Source organism: Atheta coriaria, unplaced genomic scaffold (assembly GCF_025399875.1).
Source record: "Atheta coriaria isolate IRGN ID8LTWV9N9 unplaced genomic scaffold, Caltech_Dcor_3.1 hic_scaffold_2_pilon, whole genome shotgun sequence".
NCBI classification, from domain to species: domain Eukaryota; kingdom Metazoa; phylum Arthropoda; class Insecta; order Coleoptera; family Staphylinidae; genus Dalotia; species Dalotia coriaria.
Window position 1 is genome coordinate 4,718,924 of NW_027045444.1, and position 18,933 is coordinate 4,737,856.

An 18,933-nucleotide genomic window follows, 5' to 3' on the forward strand; every position below is an offset into this window, starting at 1 on the left:
AATAAATAATAATAATATTATTATCATTATAATCATCATTATTATTATTAATATTATTATTTTGATGTGTAGATGGATCCATGGGTGACTAAAGATGGCGCATCTCCTCTGCCAAGCGAAGAGGACAATTGTCATCTTGTGGAGGTCACTGACGAAGACGTCGCACGAGTTATCACTTCCATTCCCAAGCTGGATACGTTGATACTTATCAAACATATGCTCAAGAAACATTCCTTCCAGGTAAATATCATTTTAATTCAAATTTTAATTCGTAAAATCTTTAAATTTTTGTAAATTTTTATTTTGGGTTAATATTTATGGTTTATTTTAATATTTTAAGGTAAAAAGCGGTACTTTAGACACGGACGGTAAAAGCCGTGACTAAAGTATAGTATTTACTAAAATTTTAGTGAAATTAACTTGAAAATTATGTTTTAAGGTTAGTTTTACTTATAATTCAAGTTTTTGTCTTAATTTTATTGATTTTTTACATAAAATTTGTTTTAAATTGAATAATTTTTAATTTTAATACAAATTTTTACTTTATTATTGATTCTAACCTCAATTATCAACTATTTTTTTAAAGAATTTATTCTAATTTTACATTAAACCTAAATTTAACGTCAAAAATTCAAATTTTAAATTTTTTTAATTTTTTTAAAATTTTCCAGAATCCATTCAGTAGAAGATCCGACACTCACCGCCCCTCTGACCCAGAAGCCCGTCGTGTCAACCTCACCCAACGCCACAACCTCGCCACCGCCGGGCGCTCCAACTCCGCACCGGAGGCGTGCGACTGGGGTAAGCAGCTCTCCCTGGAAGCCTACGACAGCTGCCTGGAGGCCGTCACCGAAGAACAATCCAAACTGTTACAGCAAATACAAACCGAGCGCATTGAACTCACGCAAAAGATTGAACAAATCAATGCGGACAGCTGCGAAAAATCGGAAAAATCTAAAAATTTAGAGAGTTTAGAAAGTTTAGAGAACATAGATTCAAAAAACCAAATCATATCAATCGATAAAGACGTCGTACTCAATCAAACCGGCAAGATCAAGCGATGATCTACGTTTAGAGAATTAGCTAGCAAATTAATTAATTAAATTTAATTTAATTTTGGTTGTGATGTTGCTTTTTTCTTTTTTTTTTCTTTGTTTTTGTGTGTTTTTTTGCTTAAATTAAAATTAAAAATTTAAAATATTATTTTAAATAAATTTAAGTTATATTTTTGTGTGGTTTGAAGATATCGTAATAAAATTTGTTTTTTCGCAAAATTTTAATTTTTTTTTTTCAATTTTTTTGCAAAATTTTTCATTTTTTTGCTTTTTTTTTTTCAAATTTTGATTTAATTTACTTATAAATGCGGGACCATCCAATAGTACGCAGAATAAACAAATTAGTCATATCAATATTTATAAAATTAATTTTTTCTTCAAATTTTTTCTCAAAAAAAATTTTTTTTTTTAATTTTTTCGATTTTTTCGAAAAAACTTCAAACTCTTAAAATTATTAAAAATTTAGATGTTTATGCACTTCTTACGGCACTTATGAAAATATCTTCCACTAGCACACTGCACGCATTCGCAAATATTTCAAAATAAAAATTTTTCGAAAAAAACTTAAAATTTAAAAATCTCGACTTTTAGCCTTAAAAATACTTCAAATAAAATAGTACAGATAAAATACTTCTAAAATTCTTATCAAAACACACGTAACAATCAATTTACCAACAAAAATTTAAAAAATTAAAAAATTAAATATTAAAAATTTTGAAATTTTGCTCGCTAGACTAGATTCTTAGCTTTTCTACCCGTTTCTAATCTACAATATTCTCTAATTAAACATTTTAATGCATTGTTCGATAAATTAGTCGATATATTCTAAAAATGCTCAAATATTGATCCAAAGATTGTACAAATATATTGATGATGATAAATATATTCAATCGTTGTTTGTAATATCATTAAAGAGAAGCACATTGATGAGTTCGTTTTTCGTGTACTCCACGCGGCTGCCGGTGATGAAGAAGTCCGTAATGGCGTCCATATTCTCCAGAGGGTTCCACCGGTTGAGGACGAACATGTTCAGGTAGATTTGCCGGTTGATGCCGGTGAGTTTCACCATGTCGTTGGATAATTCCGCGAGTAGTTTAGGTGCGAGGATTATGCGCTCGTCGATCGTCCATTTTCGACGCTTGCGGATGCCGCGTTTTATGTCGAATGTCCATTGGTAATATTCACGTTTTTCAAGTGTCTAAAATAAAAAGTTTTTTTGTTAAATTGAGGTTTATGGTTGTTATATTTATTGAGGTGAGTAGTGTATTTTGTAGATAATTTTATTGTTTATAAGATGACGTCGAAATTATTGTTGTAAGTGTTTTAGTTTTTGAGATATTTTAATTTTTGTATTAAAATTTTTAATTTTTTCTGTTTTTTTGTCTAAAAATGTTTAATTTTTTGCTGGTTATGGCTTATTGTTGATAATAATTGTTATTGTAGGTAGTCTATTTAATAGATTTTTGGGCGGTCTACACGCTCGAGTTTATTTTGTTGTTGTATCTCTTTTAGTTTTTGAGTTATAAATAATTTTGTAACAATTTTTGCGTAATTTTTTGTTTTTTAGCAAAAAAAGTTTCAATTTTGATTCATTACAAATTATGGGTATTATTATTTAATATTTTTATTAAGTAGTAACATAGAGTTTTATATGATCTATCATTTAACGCTAAATTGAGCATGGTAGCAGTTATAGTTTCTGAGTTATAATAAATTTATCAACAACTTATTAGCATTTTCTTCAATTTTACCAAAAATCTTGATGTTTTTTTAGAATAACTAATTATTGTTAATAGTATTTAATATTTTGAGTTATTATACTGATAGATTATTTTCAGATCTACACGTTGACGTTGAAATTGTTATTATATCAACAATAGTTCAAAAGTTATACAAGATTTTGTTAATATTCGTCCCAAAGTTTAAATTTTTTACTAAAATCTTTACCACAATAAAACAATAACACCTAGAAATATGATTTTAACAGCAAATAAACTACAATAAATTATCTACCGAATAACAAATAATTTATTACTCTATTGTTTATAATTTCCGAGTTATAACACTTTGAAAAACAACAAAATTTTGACTTATAATTTTCCACTCACCTGAATATATACTAGAGCAATAAATATATTTAATAAATAAATCCATGATGTAAACTTCATTTTAATATTAAATTGCAATCCAATTCAATTCAAAGTATATTGTTATTACATATTATTTTTTGTTTTCTATCTACATGCGCACGAATATTTCGACTACTTTAGGCACACTAAACGGACACTAAATTTATGACCAATATTGCGTGGCTTGTAGCGGTAGCTGGGCGATAAGGACATGATAAGCAGAAAACACAATACACCTGCGAACTGGAATATTAATTAAAACATTATAACAAAGCATTACGCATTACTATCACATTAACAACAAATTTTAAGTCATTGCAAGTGTTATACTCATTTATATATTGAAATAACCTCAATTTCATGCTTGTACAATCAACTTGAATAATGACAAATAAAAATCTGTGAATTTTTTATTTATTTATTAATATTTAAATAAATAATATCAAAATTACGTCCGTAAATTGCTATTGATTTTGAATTTCTTTATATTTTTAAATATTAAAGTATGTTTTAGTAACACCATGTATATTATTCATACATCAAATAAAAGATAATTTAATTATCTATCAAACTGCGTTCACACGAAGTTAATTGCTATTTTGATATAAGAGTTATAAGCATTCAAAGATGAGTTACATTTTTGGTAAAAAAAATTGATTTTGCATTTTATTTTTATTTTAACGATAAAATTTAAACTATTTGTCAAATTTATATTAACTAACCTGATTCTAAAAGTACAATTAATTCTCTTTTAAATTATGTAATATTTATGTAGTTCATTATTTATCTAATCCAATTTAATTGATTGTAAAAAGAAAATCTATATAATTACACAAATTATTTAAACTGCAAGACCTTTTTCTTTACTCATTAACTCAAATAATATTAATTGCATAAAAAATCTTTTAACGCTATTTGATAAAAGATTAAATTCTCTATCAAATACTCTATAGTCCATGTTAATATCATTTATCATATAGATGTCACAGCAATTTAAAGTCAACATTTACATTTTCTCAATTTTTTTTGATCAAGACCATACTCTTGTTTTGACCATAAAATATAAACAATTCATCCAATTTTGATTATTTCAACTGAATATTAAAGATTCATTCATTATCTAGTGGTTAATTAAAAAAAATTAAGATTAAACCTTTATTATCAGTCATTTCCAGTCAAAAATACAAAAAAAAAAAAAACTCAAAATTTTAAGAAATTTACAAATTTCATAAAACAAATCAATAAAAAAATAACATTTTAAAACAAAACAAAATAAATCAAATTAATTTAACACAAAATAAATAAATAAACAATAAATTATATATATACAGGGTGTACAAATAAAATTTTCTCTCATATTTTGTGCTATTCTAACTTTATTTTTAATAATCATCAATCATCGAACATAACCGCCCGCCGCGCGATATAATCACGCTTTAACGGCCGCATATAATATTCATATTTATCAATATAATCGCATATCATTTCAATAAAACACAAAATCAATCAATCAATCAATCAAATCATCCTCTAAACTCCAACAATATGTATTATCCATCTCCACATTCACATCTCCATCATCCCCTCCACTCATCTCCCCATCTACCTAAATAGCAATAAAAATCCTCAATAATAAAATCATACTCGTACCTCATAAACCCAATGAAAAGTATTTATAGTCAACTGAACCCTCTCCGCCCACTTGTCCAGAGTGTAACTTCGTGCAACTAGTAAGTTCTGTATCGGTTTGCCTGCTTGTGTCGCCATCTGGTATCGTTATTACACATTCATTTATTATTTCATATACGACTTCATATACGTACGATATAAGTATTGTATTAAGTACAGTTTTACAGTATGTTACATTTAATCTTGTCCTTGTATCTTTATGTTTATGTTTAGTTTATAGCACACGTTTTCTAAACCTAACCTCTAAATGTAACAATAAAAAAACGCTCCAATGATCGATAGGTTTTTTAGCTGCACATTCAATCTGTGTTCATTTTTTGCTTCTTGTTTTTGTTTTTAAATTAATAACAATTTTTTTTAAGGTTTTTGTTTTAGTTGCGTTCCTAATAGTTTACAATTATTTCTAGTAATTAATGATGAAGCAAAATGGGTTTTGCTTGTGGTAAGTAAGGAAATTACTGTCGGTTTTGGTTTAGAAATTAAAATTTTGAAGAAAAAAAAATTGACTTCCGGTTTTTTTTAACTTCCGGAAAGTTGTATCCGGATAATTTTTTTTAAGAAAAAATGTGTTTCTTTGTTAATTAAGAAAAAATAAAATTTTGAGAAAAAAAAAATTATTTCCGGTTTTTTACTTCCGGAAAATTTCATCCGGAAAATTTTTTTTTTTTTTCAGAAAATAATTTTCTTTAAATTTAATTTTAAGTAAAAATTTTAAAGAAATTTTATTTTTCCGGAAGTAAGTTTATCCGGTAATATTTCTACTTCCGGTTTTCCGGAAAAATAAAAAAAAATGAAAAAAATTTAAAATTAATAAAATTTACTAAAAATAATTAAAATAAAAAAAATTTGTGAAAAAAAATTTTCATCCGGTTTTTTTCTACTTCCGGTTTTGTTAATAAATAAATTTTTAAATAAACATATAATTAATCTTCCCCTACCGACAATAATTCCCTTTTTAATAATAATATAGCAATTATCGATTAATTAATTAATTAATTAATTCGTTTTCGTTTTTTTTTCATAATTTTCACTTCATAGCATACGATAAACAAATTCAGTAACATTCTATGTACACACAGAGTATTTTGTTAGTGTATAAATAAACTTTAGTGTTTTAGTGTTCTTTTTTCCTCTACACACAAATAACTATCATGCACCTCCGCCATTTTGACACCGCGGCCATTTTGAACACACACACACATACACACATACTAAAGCAAAGATGACAGCTGACAGAAGAGTAAATAACATCAAGAAATATACCAATCCACAAATATTGACAGATTTGACAGTTTTTGACAGTTTTGACAGTTGTTTCAACAGGGAGATGCTATAAGTATTTGTTCGTCTGCGATTGGTTTATAATATAAATCAACAGTAGGGTGGGGGCTAGTTTCGGGCACGGCTCTGACACGAATATACTAATTACCAATTTGCGAGTTTTTGACAGCGGCCAAAGGTCGAAGGGGTTGTGCTTCGGGAGTTTGACGCTGCCGATCGCATTCGGTTCTGTATTATTCTGTTATTTTTATTTTTATTTTATTTGTATTCAATGTTTGTATTCACGCATTCGTTCGCACATTCATTCTGTGTTCATTCATTGGCTTTCATACTGCGCATGCGCACGAAGGATTTATTGGCATTTGTTGTTGTTTTGCTTGTGTGTTTTGTGTACAGTTTGTGTGTTTTGTGAGTGAGTTTTACATGAAGTTCACTGCAAAAAAGAGGAAAAGAGCAAAAGTAGTTGCAGATATTGATTGGTGATTTTAGTTGCAGTTGCAGTTGCAGTTGAAGACTTTGATTGCGTTGAGATTTGAGATTTTTTTTTCTTTGAGATTTTTTTGGGAGTTATTGAGTGGGTGTACTTACTGCCTATAATAACAATAATGATAAGGCCGATAACGCCCATTATTATCATCATCTGTAAATGAATAGAAATAAATTAGTTGATTTTAAGAGGATTTTCTTTTTTTTTTTGGGTGTTTTACCTTCAAGTTTTGCAACCAGAACTTTCGTTTCAACTTGCCGGCTTGCTGTTCAAATTGCGAGGCGCCCTGTTGTAAAGCATCTGTGAAATGTTTATTTGTTTATTAATAAATTAAATAAATAAAGTGGAAATTATGCGCGTAAATTGATGAGAGTTTTTGATTTTCTTCATATTTTTTAATATTAGGGCATGTTTTCTTAACACCTTGTATATTGTTTATACATCAAATGAAAGCCTCTTAAATTGCCTATCAAATTTTGTATATTTGAAGTAGATTGCTATTTTTATGTAAAAGTTATAAGCTTTCAAAAAATTAGTTAAATTTTTGGTAAAAAAAAAATTGATTTTGCATTTTCCTTTTATTTTAACGATAAAATTTAAATTATTTATTCGATTTTAATTATTTAAACGTCTCCTAAAAGAGCAATAGTTTCTTTATTAATAAAAAATTAAATATTTATGTATTTATTAATAATTGTTTATATATTAACAAAACAAAAAAGTTAATCAAAATTAACTTTGATTATTGTTCTATAGTATTGAATATTTTGGCATGTTTTTATGACATCCTGTATAATATTTTTATAATAAATGAAAGCCCCTTTATTTTACAATAAAATTTTGTTTATTAGAAGTATGTAACTCAATTTGGAAAAAAGTTATGAGCAATTAAAGTTTTGCTTTAAATTTGTTTGAAAAAGATTGGTCAACATTCTATTTTTCTTTTGACCATAAAATTTAAACTATTCATTCAATTTTATTAATTAAACTGATCCTAAAAGTACTATAAATTCTCTTTCAATTGATGTAATATTTATATACTTCATTATTTATCTAATCCACTTTAATTGATTGTAAACAAGAAAATCAATATTTCCACACAAATTATTCAAACTGCAAGACCGTCTTCTTTACTCAATAACTCAAATAATATTTATCACAACAAAAACCTTCTAACAGTGTTTGATAACAGATTAAATTCTCTATCAAATACCATTTAATTCATGTCAATATGATTAATCATATAGACGTCACTGCTATTTAAAGTCAATATTTACATTTTCTCAATCAATTTGTGATATTTGCGGAACTAATAATGCTATAAAATTAATGTTTATGTCATTCTATTTACCTGCTCGATCATCCAACTCGGAGAGCTTCTGATCACGCTCCAGCACCTTCTCGACGTTGGTCTTCATGATGTCCACGACCTCGTCGACCTGCGCTTGCGTTTGTTGCAGCCGGCGCTGGGCGGCAATCTGCTGGGGGGTGCGCGGCCCCCCGATGATCTCGCCATCGGGGCCGGTTTGTGGCTCCGGTGGGCCCAAATTTTCTGGTGCTCCTGGTGCAGCCCTAGGCGAAATTCAGAAGGAAAATGATTAATTTTTGAGTAAAAATATAAAAAAGAAGCAAAATTTTGAAAATGACATTTTTAAAAGCGTGCTGGCGGCGTATCTGCCGCCCACAAAATTTGAAAAAAATACTAATATAATCTACATTTAATTCTCCATTAGATTTGAGATTAGTTTATTAAATTTTGTTTATAATTTGTCGCTTCTTTCACGTTTTAATGCAAAAAACACAAAATTTCTTGAAATTTTTTAATAAAAACCAAAATAAATGATTAAATAAACAATATATTGTTGATATTAATAAACATCATAATAAAACGTATTATTATCTATGAGTATAAACAAGAATCACGCTTCTATCTCTTTTTGTTTAAAAGTTACAAACAATTTTATAAACATTTCCACAATTCACTTTCCATCAAACAATCACTGCAGCCCAAATAACTCCTACAAACCTAACCCCACATAACCAAAAACTACCACAACTAATAACAAATTAAATTATCTTTCATCCCATATTAATATAAACAAATTCCGACAACTACATCCTGAGTTATTGCGTCGTAAACTAAAAATATCAAAAAATGAAATCTTAATAAACGTTTATTCTCATTAAAACGCAGTTTAAAAATGTTACAAGTTAAATATAGATTATTTTCTTAACGTAATCTTATAAACAAAGCTCTGCGGCAGTGTTTAGCTTACTCGGACGCGTGTGGCGGCAAGATTCGTCACGTTTAAGGACGTCCAAAGGACGAACACGGAAATTTCACACGATTATCGATTGCTGCGGCTCTCCTTTATTATTCACACGCTAAACATGTGTTCAACGATCGCACAACGTCAATAATACAAAATATTAACATTTACAACATAAACAATTAATATTTCTATCAACAAATTACGTTTTTGCATTAAAAAACACGAAAAAACTTCAAAAATGCTTAAAAAACACTAAAAAAAAATTAAATTTCATAATAATTTTATTGAAAACAAAGTAAAATATTAATATATTGTTGTTAATTGTTTAAACAATTAATTTTCAATGCATTTTCTTTTAAATTTGATTTTTATGAAAACATTTCCACTGGATTCCAGTATATATTGGAATAGGTACGGAAGCACGAAATGTAGTTCACGATCGCGCCGACGCAACCGTCGTGTGGAGGCGGCGGGAGCGGCGGCGTGCGGGGCGGCTAAATAAAAATCGATTTTCCATACTCGGCGGCTCGCGCGCCGCACTCAAGTCGTCGCACAAGCCGCGCCGAGCATGAGAATGTCCCAAAACTGACAACTCCCCATTATTCCCAATTATTCCCAATCAATCCCCTTAAAATTTAAAAATAGTTTTGTATTGTTTTAGTTTTTTCTAATTTACTCATGAAATAATCTAGATATTTGAATTATTTAAACGTTGTTTTGTAGCTGGTTAAATTACCTACAATTTGATGTATAACATGTATAGCTTTCTTAATTGGAGGCGGCGGAAATTTACGTTAAAGTAAAAATTTTATAAAAAATGTTTTTTGTTACATTTTCATGAATTACGCTGTTGATATTAATTTAAATTAAATACGTAGATTCATAGAGTATGAAATTCCCTACAGTTTGATGTATGACACAAGTGTGTGATGCTTATGGGGGCGGCGCAATTTGCGTCTAAAGATGATACTCTTTCCCAATGCAATGATTGCGATGTATTTGTGTTTTGTTCGTGTGTGAGCTTACATTTCGCGTTGTTATCACTGTTATCACTTGACCTGGGGGCAGCGTCTGGAGGCAGAGGTGGTGCACACGCACGCCGCAGTTTCGCCGCTCCTTGACGGTGGGGTATGTACACGCACTGCACTGCACTGTTCGGCGACGCTCTCGGCGAGAATCCTTGGCGGCGGCGGCGGCGGCGGCAGCAGCGGTCTCGGTGGCGGTACGCCTCGGCGACGTATTGATGTGCGGGGCGCCTCTCGCGCCTGACGTCAGACTGCCGCGCGGCGCCGGCGCACCGCACGCATGGTGGTTACTGCCGTACTACGCCGCCTCCGGAGGGGAAATATTACAGGTTTCTGTAATTTTATACATCACTACCTATATTATCAACTATTTTAATACATATACTTCTTGTAGTTGACACTAGATGGCGTTACTTGACAAAATTAACCAAAAAATCAATTTTTAATGTTTTAAAAGTAATTAAAGCGATAATTAGTTATTAATTAGTTTATTTCTTTCTGTAATAATGTGCTGGTACAAATGGCATCTTTGCCACCTCCGCTGCATACAGTTTTCCGCGTATTTTTAGCTGTACTTGAGTTCCAGCCTTGGATATTTCCGTCGGAACATAACCCATTGCTATGTTTTTGCCTAAAGATGGCGCTGGGCAACCGGATGTTACCGTACCGATATCTTTGCCATATGATGAAACAATAATGGCGTCATGACGCGCTGGAGGACCTTCTTTGGATACTAGTCCGACGCGTTTAATCTCTGATTTTTCTTTGATTTGATGCAGGATTTGTTTTGCACCTGGAAAGTCAGCAGCTTCACGACGTTGTTTGTCTACTAGCCAGGTTAGGGCTGCTTCCACCGGGGTGGTTTTGGTGGAAATGTCACTTCCGTAGAGGCATAAACCTGCTTCTAATCTACAAAAGATAGAAAAGTATTGAAAATTTTAAGAAAAATAAATTTTGCGGCTGGAATAATTATGATAGAAGAGATATTTATATATCAAATTAAAGCTACTTAAATGGACATTTGAATTCATTATAGATATTTTGAATGTTTGCTTTGTAGATGGCGTGAAGATCAATCAAAATTGATCTTTTTAAATTGATCATACAAAAATCAAACATTTTTTGTTTTAATTTTATGTCTATACTAATCAGTCGATTTTTACTATTTAAATATCACGTGATAGAGAATTAAATTATCCTTAATGTGTATTTTGAAATTTTTTAATATGCTATTTAGTAAAAAAGTTATGCGTTCTAAAACTTTATGAATAAGAATTTAAAGAAAATAAAATTTGTCTAATAAATTATCATTTTTCAAAACTAAATTGCGCAGAAACTACTTATTGTATTTTCTTTATTTAAACGACATTTTATAAACAATTAAATTATCTTCCAAATTCATATTGAATAATTAAGATATTTTGTTTACTATTGCAGTTATTGTGTTTTTATTATAAAAATGAAAGTTTCCTAACAAAAAATATTTTTTTTATAAATTTAAAAATAAAAACAAAAATAATTATTACACAACAACAAAGTATATATCAAACGATAGACAATTAAATTATCTATTATATGACATATAACTTGTTATCATATCTTTTTTGATAATGAAATTATTCGCATGTAAATTTAACATAAATTTCTTTCCTCTCAACTTTACCTTAAAGAATCTCTTGCGCCCAATCCAGCCAACTTTACCTCCTCATTCCTCAACATTTCCTCAGCTATATACGCACTCTTGATAGCAGGAATGGAAATCTCAAAACCATCTTCTCCTGTATACCCACACCTTGATATCCTGCATCCTTTGATGCCTGCAACCGGTCCAACAACCGATTCCATGAAATACAAACTTTTGAGGTTAACATCTGTCAACTTCTGTAATGCCGCTGCTGCTTTAGGTCCTTGCAACGCTAACAGTGCTCGTTCAGCAGGATCATAGAATCGTATATTAATCTTTTCTCTTGTTTTCTTCTCGAATGCCAGTTGGCCTTGTTTCATGTGTCCCATGTCGTGTTCTTTTCTTCCCGCGTTCGAGACGACAAACAAGTGATCATCAGCTACTTTTGTGATGATTAGATCATCGAGAATGCCGCCATTTTCATCGGTGAAGATTGTTAGGGTTGCTGAACCAATTGGGAGGTTTTTTACACTGGCTGTTACGAGAGTTTCCATGAATTCACAACTTGCTTTACCTAAAAATTTTTATGTGAAGTTTAGGGGTGGATAACTTGAAAAGTTATTGTTGGATCTTAAAAATTCAAATAAATTATAAAAATATGGTTATTTGTTAGTAATTGTTGTTAATATAGTTATAAAATATTATTAATTACTAGTGATAAAATCAATTTTAATTATTTCAAAATTTTTTAAGAAATAAAAATTTAAGTCTACTTTAAACATTAATATCTCTGAAATTATTTAATATTTTTGAAAAATTTAGACGGAATATAAAAGTTTATATAATTGTTTATAACTACAAATAATTTCATTTAAATATAACGATATTTACTATTTATTATTAATTATTTAAAAAAATAACACTTTTATCAAAAAAAAATGTAACATCAACTTTAAATCCTAATATCTTTTAAACTAATTATTATAAGGTAACCCATCAAGTTTAAAACGATAGTTTAATTAATTACCTATAAACTGTATGAATTTCGTTAAGATATTTTAATTTATAACCCTCAAAATACAAAAAAACAAAATAAGTTTTCTTACCTTGAATTTCTGTTTGTAACATATGTGAAACATCAAACAACGATGCGTTTTCTCTTGTAAAAACATGTGAGTTACTAATTGATTGATCTGCATATTGTACAGGTAACATAAACCCTCCAAAATTCACCATTTTACCACCTTTCTGCACATGAAAGTCGAATAACGACGTTTTTGTCGCCGAACTGCATTGTCGCACATTCTTCCGAACACAATTTCCTTTACTCAAGATAATTCGATGTAAATTCCTCAACATTTTAAAGTTTAGACTTAGAAGTAAGTGCCGTAACTGACTGAATTTAATATGTAATCGATAGTAATGGAATTAAATTGATGAAGTTGAGATGATCGGGTGAAACAGGTCAACGTTGAGTAATAAAGATTAATAAAGATTAGGTTAAGTCAAAGTCAGTTACGATGGTGATTCAAGTCAAATCAGAGAGTTATCAGTGAATGATGTAAAGTTTTTATTAGTTGTGGCGAGAAAAATAAGTTTATGATGGTTATAAATTTGTTTTTTAATGTCAGTTTAACAAAAATTATAAAATATTATTTTAGGTAATTTTAAATGTGAATATCTTTTAAACTGTGAGAGATATTTATATTTTCGTACCAGCATTTGATAAGGAATTTATTTGCGATTAATATAGTATAGGTTTATAATATTTTAGTAAGTGGTTTGTTAATTACAGGTTAAAATACAATTAAATTGAAAAATTGTTAAATTTCAGTGAAATATAACTTTAAGATGTAATAACTTAAAAAGTAAGATGGATAAAATGATTTTCTTTGATGAAATGAATAAATAATTTAATTTTGCTTTTATTTGACTCGATTTGATGATTAATAATCAAAAATTCCGTTAATTACAGTCAAAATTATACAAGAAGTAAATTGGAAAAACTTTTTCAGATTTCTTTATTTTTGTCAATTTCATTGCTAAATAAAATAAAAACTAATTAAGATAACTGCAGTTTTCTTTTATTATATGATTAAATAACTAATTAAGAATATAATTTTATAAATTTTACGTAAATCTACCAGGTGGTTCAATAATTATCATAAAAAATGAAAATAAAATGCGTTTTTGTAAAACTACTTAGTTAATTGTTTATAAATTTGTGTAAATAAACAATACTTGATTTCTTTTTTCATAAATATATACATAATTTATTTAAGAATACACTGAGAAAATTTGATACCAATACACTAAGTGGTTCACGAATAATCATTAAAATACTAAAACCAAACAAAAAGATATTTGTAAAATCTAAGTTTCTGTAAAGCTGGAAGGAATTCTTTGCGTTTTGTCCAGATAAAAATAGTAATTTTAAAGTACAGTTTTACACATGATGTAAAACAGATCCAAGTCTATGAAGCACAAAGAAAAAACGCATCGCAGCAAAACAGTTGCAATAAACTCGGAAATAAGAAGTCGAGTGTAAAAACTGAGCCGTCAGAACCGTCACAATGGTAATGAGTATTGTAATACACGTGATGGTAATGTAATGGTGATGGTAATGGTAATGAAAGTATCATATTGTTGTGCGTTCTTACATGCGCGGATGCACCGTTAGCAAGACCATAATCGAGTTTTGAAGACGTTTTTGCATGCATTGTTTTCTGTTGTTTCTTCTTCTGTTGCTTCGCTTATTTGCGGTTTTTCGTTAACTTTATATGCCGTTTCATTGCCTACAGAACTGTGTGCTTAATTATTTCATAATAAATAATATACGTGTGATTATTTAGCGATTTTTGCAGAGAAACAGTGTCAAAATGTCAAAAGAAGAAATGTTAGTAATGCGGTCAAAAGTTAAATTGACTTCTTTTATATTTTTGGTGATAATTACTGAATCGCTTGGTATAATTTAATAAAATTAAACAAATATACTCTAGAATTATTGGTTTATTGTATTATGTAAGAAAAAATGTGTTATTGTTGTTAGTTTCTTAGTTATTAACAATTAAAATTGACAAAACTAAATATTTTCAAAAATATGATTTGTATTAAATTTTTTGCTTTAATTATTAAACCACTTGGTATATTATCATGAAATTCGGTGAGTACAATTGTATATTATGGCTTTTTAATTTACTGTAATAATAATTACATTATTGTGTTTGGTTCTTGAGTTATACGTTGTTAAAATGTTGGATAACTTTATATATTGTTATGTTTTACTCTTAATTTGCATTTAATTAGTATTTTTGCTGTAATTAACAAAATATTGGGTCAATATCTACCAAAATTAGCACAAATATTGTTAATATATGTATTTATAAGATACCAAAAGAAAAAGTAAATTATCTTTTATAGTTTTTAAATTATAAGCTTTTAAAATTTAAACTTTTTCAAAAAACAAAAAACGACACAAAAATGACTTTTGTTACAATTTTTACTATAATTATTGTTACAATTTACAAAATATTATAAAAATTAGTCAATATTTACTCAAATAATTTATCTATCATATGAAATTTAAAAAATTAAATTATCTGTATTACTTTCAGAGTTATTAGCTTTCAAAATTATCTTAAATTTGTACCAAACTTTTTTCTTATCAACTTTCTTTCGCTCACCATTTTCGTCCCTATATTAATACCTTATTGAATATGCACTCATTAATTTTGAGTACTTTGAATGCGAACCTGAACCTGAACTTGAATCACTCTCGGCGACGTGTTCGTATGCGGGGCAGACGATTAATTCGGACGAGACCTACTTCTCGCGCGCCTTTTTCGTGGACGTGGACGTGGAGGTGCAGAATGAAGACTTTGCACACCACGCATACAACGCAGCACGCAAATGTATACTGTTTGTTCGCTAACTGTACATCAACATTCAACGCTTATTGATATTCGGTGTGCGATGTCTCACCAGGGGTATTCTTCATTCAACATTCAAACATTCAACAACAAAACTTTACGCAACAAGACATAACGCTAGGTTAACGTTGGTTTCTGGTGCTAAATTTAACATTAAAGTGTTAAGAAATGTTCGTGTGTCGTTCACCGGTGTTCAAATTGTTTATTTTATTGTTAATCATTGTTTTGATTACGTACAGCGATGCGAAACGCAAGAAGAACAAAAAGTTTGGTAAAAATGCGTCGAATAAGATGATTTTGAGGCAGAAAGAGACTAATGCTGTTGATTTTATAAGGTAATGTTTATTATTCTATATTATTAAACTATATTTTTAGTAAATCTACTACGTACTTATTTGTTATAAATAAAATTATTGAAAAAAAGTGATATTTGATCCAAAACTTTAGGTTTTTTGAAAATAGGAAATTTTAAATGCAAATAACAGGCAAACTATATAAGATAATCCATTTTTTCTTTTAACATCTTGTTAATAATTTACTACAGAATAGTTAATTATAATTTAACACTAATATACTGAGTGTTACAGAAATTATGGCTAAATTTCCAACATATTGCATAAATATCCGAACATTTAACTTTTTGAAATTTAAGTTTAACTTTGGGTAAAGATAAAACAAAAAGTATTAACAATTTTAACAATATTCTTTCAACATATTATTAACAATTTCATTTTAAACAATTTTGTCTAATTTTATGTAAATCTACCAAGTGGTATAGAAATTATAAATAAAAATATAACAAAAAACAAGATAAAAATTATTCACATAAAATTGAATATTTTTATCAATTTTATACCAAAATAACTAATAAACTAATAAAGATAATTTACTTTTTCTTCATCAGCTAATAGTTAAATTAATTACAAATACATTTCCAAAGTTTTGTATAAATTCATAGTTTAGTTCAAATTTTATAAACAAATTTCTGTCAAAACTCATAAATATAACATTTTACATAGTTTCGCCTATAAAAATTAATCTTTTATGCAATATTTTTAATGTACAACTACAATTAACATTTAAACATTCTCAGATTAGCAGTAATGCGATTAATCTATGGCATTGCATCGCGTTTCGGCTTGGGCGAGCAGATATCTGGCGCTCTCAACGGTGCATTCGTCCCACCAGGAGTCGATCCCGAATACAGTGACTACGGCGATGATGATGGTGGCTTCGGTCTGCTGGACCGCGACGAAGATGACGATTATGACTATTAAACACATGCGAAACACCAATAACCAACATAAACCTACTTAAATCCACTTATTACATTAACTTATTCTCTAAATGTACAAAAATGTTTACAAAAACACTTCCAAAGACTTGTATATATATTATTACATATTAATTTATATAAAATAAACTATTCTCATAAAGAAATCATGTATTACGATATAATTTTATGTTTTGTGCGTTGTACCGAGTAAAAAATGTATTTTTACACAAGAAACCATAAAAACGAATCGAGGTAACTAAACCTGAGGGTTAGGGGTTGAACGAGTGTGGAAATCTTTACTCGGCGCGCTTTTCCGGCTTCCGAACTTGAAGTACCACGTCGTCCTGCACATTTTATTCCGGAATCCACTCCCGAGACGAGTTTGTGAAGATATTTCAGTGTTTTTCTCCGAGTTTTCAAGATGGATCTCAAACCGGAAGACCATCCACAGTTAAATGGCTGGGAATTACTTCATTCGGACGCAGCGAGTGAACCGGAAGCGCAGAAGTACGGTTAGTGAATGGCGCAGGTTAATTAGATTTAGAATTAAGTCTGGCGAGCGTCTGGCTGAGGGTGGGAGGACGCTAAATGCAATTATTTATTATTAAATTAATGCGAATCCAATCCATAACCCGTTAGATTTCCTCGAGAACATCGCGGAGGAGTATGGTGGTGGTAACAGTGGTAACAACAATGGCGCAGCCGGAAGTGAGCTGGAAACATGTCGCGGGGCATCTGGGAAGCGAAAACAACGACGATATCGGTATGTAAAGCAGTAAAACAGTGATTTTAGTTGTTTATTGTGTTGTTTTAGTACTACATTCTCAAATTATCAACTTGAAGAGCTTGAGAGGGCTTTCCAGAAGACACATTACCCGGATGTGTTCTTTAGGGAAGAGTTAGCGCTGCGAATTGATTTGACTGAGGCTAGAGTGCAGGTTTGGTTCCAAAATCGGCGCGCAAAATGGCGGAAACAAGAGAAAAACATCCCTAAAACAAATCAAACAAGTAAACACTCATAAAACTTTACTTTTCACTTAAATATTTTGTTTTCTTGCAGTTTCTATTTGTTCTACGCCTTTAGAAAGCCCCCTGATGCAAATTCACAACGATGTGGCTCACTCATCATCAAATCTCTTCAGTTTGGGTTTGGAATGGCCAATGTTGAACCCCTTTCAACCCTCAAACACAATGCATCTCTCTTTGGACTCTGATGATGGAATTCTTAATGAAACTGTGTTGATTGCGGACAGAATTACGAATTCTTTGCAGTTACCAGCTGTAAATGGTATTAATATGGATAGTATACTGCTTGGAGAAGATTTTAACGATCGAATAGGTTTAATTAATGATGCAAATCAAGAACCAATTACAATCGATCCGGAATTGTTGACGTTAAAGCCGAAAATAATGAATTAAACTTTTTATTTGATAATAACAGCTTATAACAGCTATAAAAGCTTTAAATAATGATTATTAACTTTATTAGGACCAGTTATAGATGCTTTGCTCAATTGTATGTAACTGTAAATAATTGTTTATAGAAATAAAACAAAGCGTAATGATTATTTAATTATTTTCGAAATTACATTAAAAATAAATTAATCGCGGTATATATTTTAATATAGGGTTATTCAATGTAAAATTTGCTATAATTTGATGTTTTACACGATGTTTTACGTTAATTTTTACAGATTTTATAAGCAATTGAAGTTTGTATTAATTTTGCTCAAAATTTGAATTCAAATTGACTGAAACTAGCGCCACGCGGTTGCAACTTCCTCAGGTCTTTTTCATGATGGCCGACGTCCATAAGAATACACGCGTTGTAACCATAGCAACGCGAGGGTTTTTCTCACTTGCTGCTTCGACCAATGACAAACAAGAACGCAAATGGTGAAAATAATGACGTGCACTTCCGTTGAGTTTGAAATGACAGCGTGAACAGAGGTGAAAATAATGTAAATACAACGATTAAAAACAAATAAAACAATGTGCAGTTAAAATTTACAGTGGAACTCATCACTAAAGTATAGTGTTATTACTAGCAGTGAGTATAAACTGGTTTTTGCTGAATTAACCGTATCATTTTGATAGGTTAGGTGAAGTGATTTACAGGTGTTGGTTATTTTTAATAAGTAATTTGTTAATAATTCTTTAATGCA

General features: G+C 29.7%; 5 protein-coding genes and 1 long non-coding RNA gene across 8 annotated transcripts in view; 3 read left to right on the forward strand and 3 right to left on the reverse strand.

Annotated features, from left to right (window-relative positions):
• Positions 1–1,950, forward strand: part of LOC135800687 (calcium/calmodulin-dependent protein kinase kinase 1) — a 38,120-nt gene extending 36,170 nt beyond the window's left edge. For both annotated transcript variants that reach the window (XM_065313995.1, XM_065314002.1), the window contains 2 exons: positions 73–240; positions 672–1,950. In XM_065313995.1, coding sequence (XP_065170067.1) covers positions 73–240; positions 672–1,064 — 561 coding nt within the window. In that variant the 3' untranslated portion in view covers positions 1,065–1,950. The remainder of the gene's footprint in view (positions 1–72; positions 241–671) is intronic.
• On the reverse strand, positions 1,855–3,460 carry LOC135800702 (uncharacterized). The gene is made up of 2 exons (XR_010550213.1): positions 3,164–3,460; positions 1,855–2,253 (listed from the first exon to the last, which is right to left on the reverse strand). It is a non-coding gene; the product is annotated as an uncharacterized lncRNA (long non-coding RNA).
• Positions 3,461–5,998: 2,538 nt separating this feature from the next.
• On the reverse strand, positions 5,999–10,203 carry nSyb (neuronal Synaptobrevin). Of its 2 annotated transcripts, XM_065315445.1 has the most exons (5): positions 9,941–10,202; positions 7,993–8,213; positions 6,862–6,941; positions 6,743–6,794; positions 5,999–6,587 (listed from the first exon to the last, which is right to left on the reverse strand). In XM_065315445.1, coding segments are annotated over exons 1-5 (369 nt in total). In that variant the 5' UTR covers positions 9,943–10,202; the 3' UTR covers positions 5,999–6,573. The 2 variants fall into 2 exon arrangements, with proteins under 2 accessions (XP_065171517.1, XP_065171513.1); XM_065315441.1 differs by having other exon boundaries at positions 5,999–6,794; positions 9,941–10,203.
• A 208-nt stretch (positions 10,204–10,411) lies between these two features.
• Positions 10,412–13,022, reverse strand: LOC135803140 (aminomethyltransferase, mitochondrial-like). The gene is made up of 3 exons (XM_065316750.1): positions 12,670–13,022; positions 11,603–12,137; positions 10,412–10,848 (listed from the first exon to the last, which is right to left on the reverse strand). Exons 1-3 carry the CDS (start codon positions 12,920–12,922, stop codon positions 10,428–10,430), a joined length of 1,209 nt encoding a protein of 402 aa, XP_065172822.1. The 5' UTR covers positions 12,923–13,022; the 3' UTR covers positions 10,412–10,427.
• Positions 13,023–15,537: 2,515 nt separating this feature from the next.
• Positions 15,538–16,932, forward strand: LOC135798022 (uncharacterized). Its single transcript, XM_065310681.1, has 2 exons — positions 15,538–15,827; positions 16,586–16,932. The coding sequence occupies exons 1-2, from the start codon at positions 15,661–15,663 to the stop codon at positions 16,767–16,769; spliced, it is 351 nt and encodes a 116-aa protein (XP_065166753.1). The 5' UTR covers positions 15,538–15,660; the 3' UTR covers positions 16,770–16,932.
• A 182-nt stretch (positions 16,933–17,114) lies between these two features.
• On the forward strand, positions 17,115–18,336 carry LOC135797994 (paired box protein Pax-6-like). The gene is made up of 4 exons (XM_065310640.1): positions 17,115–17,280; positions 17,408–17,531; positions 17,583–17,776; positions 17,829–18,336. Exons 1-4 carry the CDS (start codon positions 17,190–17,192, stop codon positions 18,185–18,187), a joined length of 768 nt encoding a protein of 255 aa, XP_065166712.1. The 5' UTR covers positions 17,115–17,189; the 3' UTR covers positions 18,188–18,336.
• The last annotated feature ends 597 nt before the right edge of the window (positions 18,337–18,933 follow it).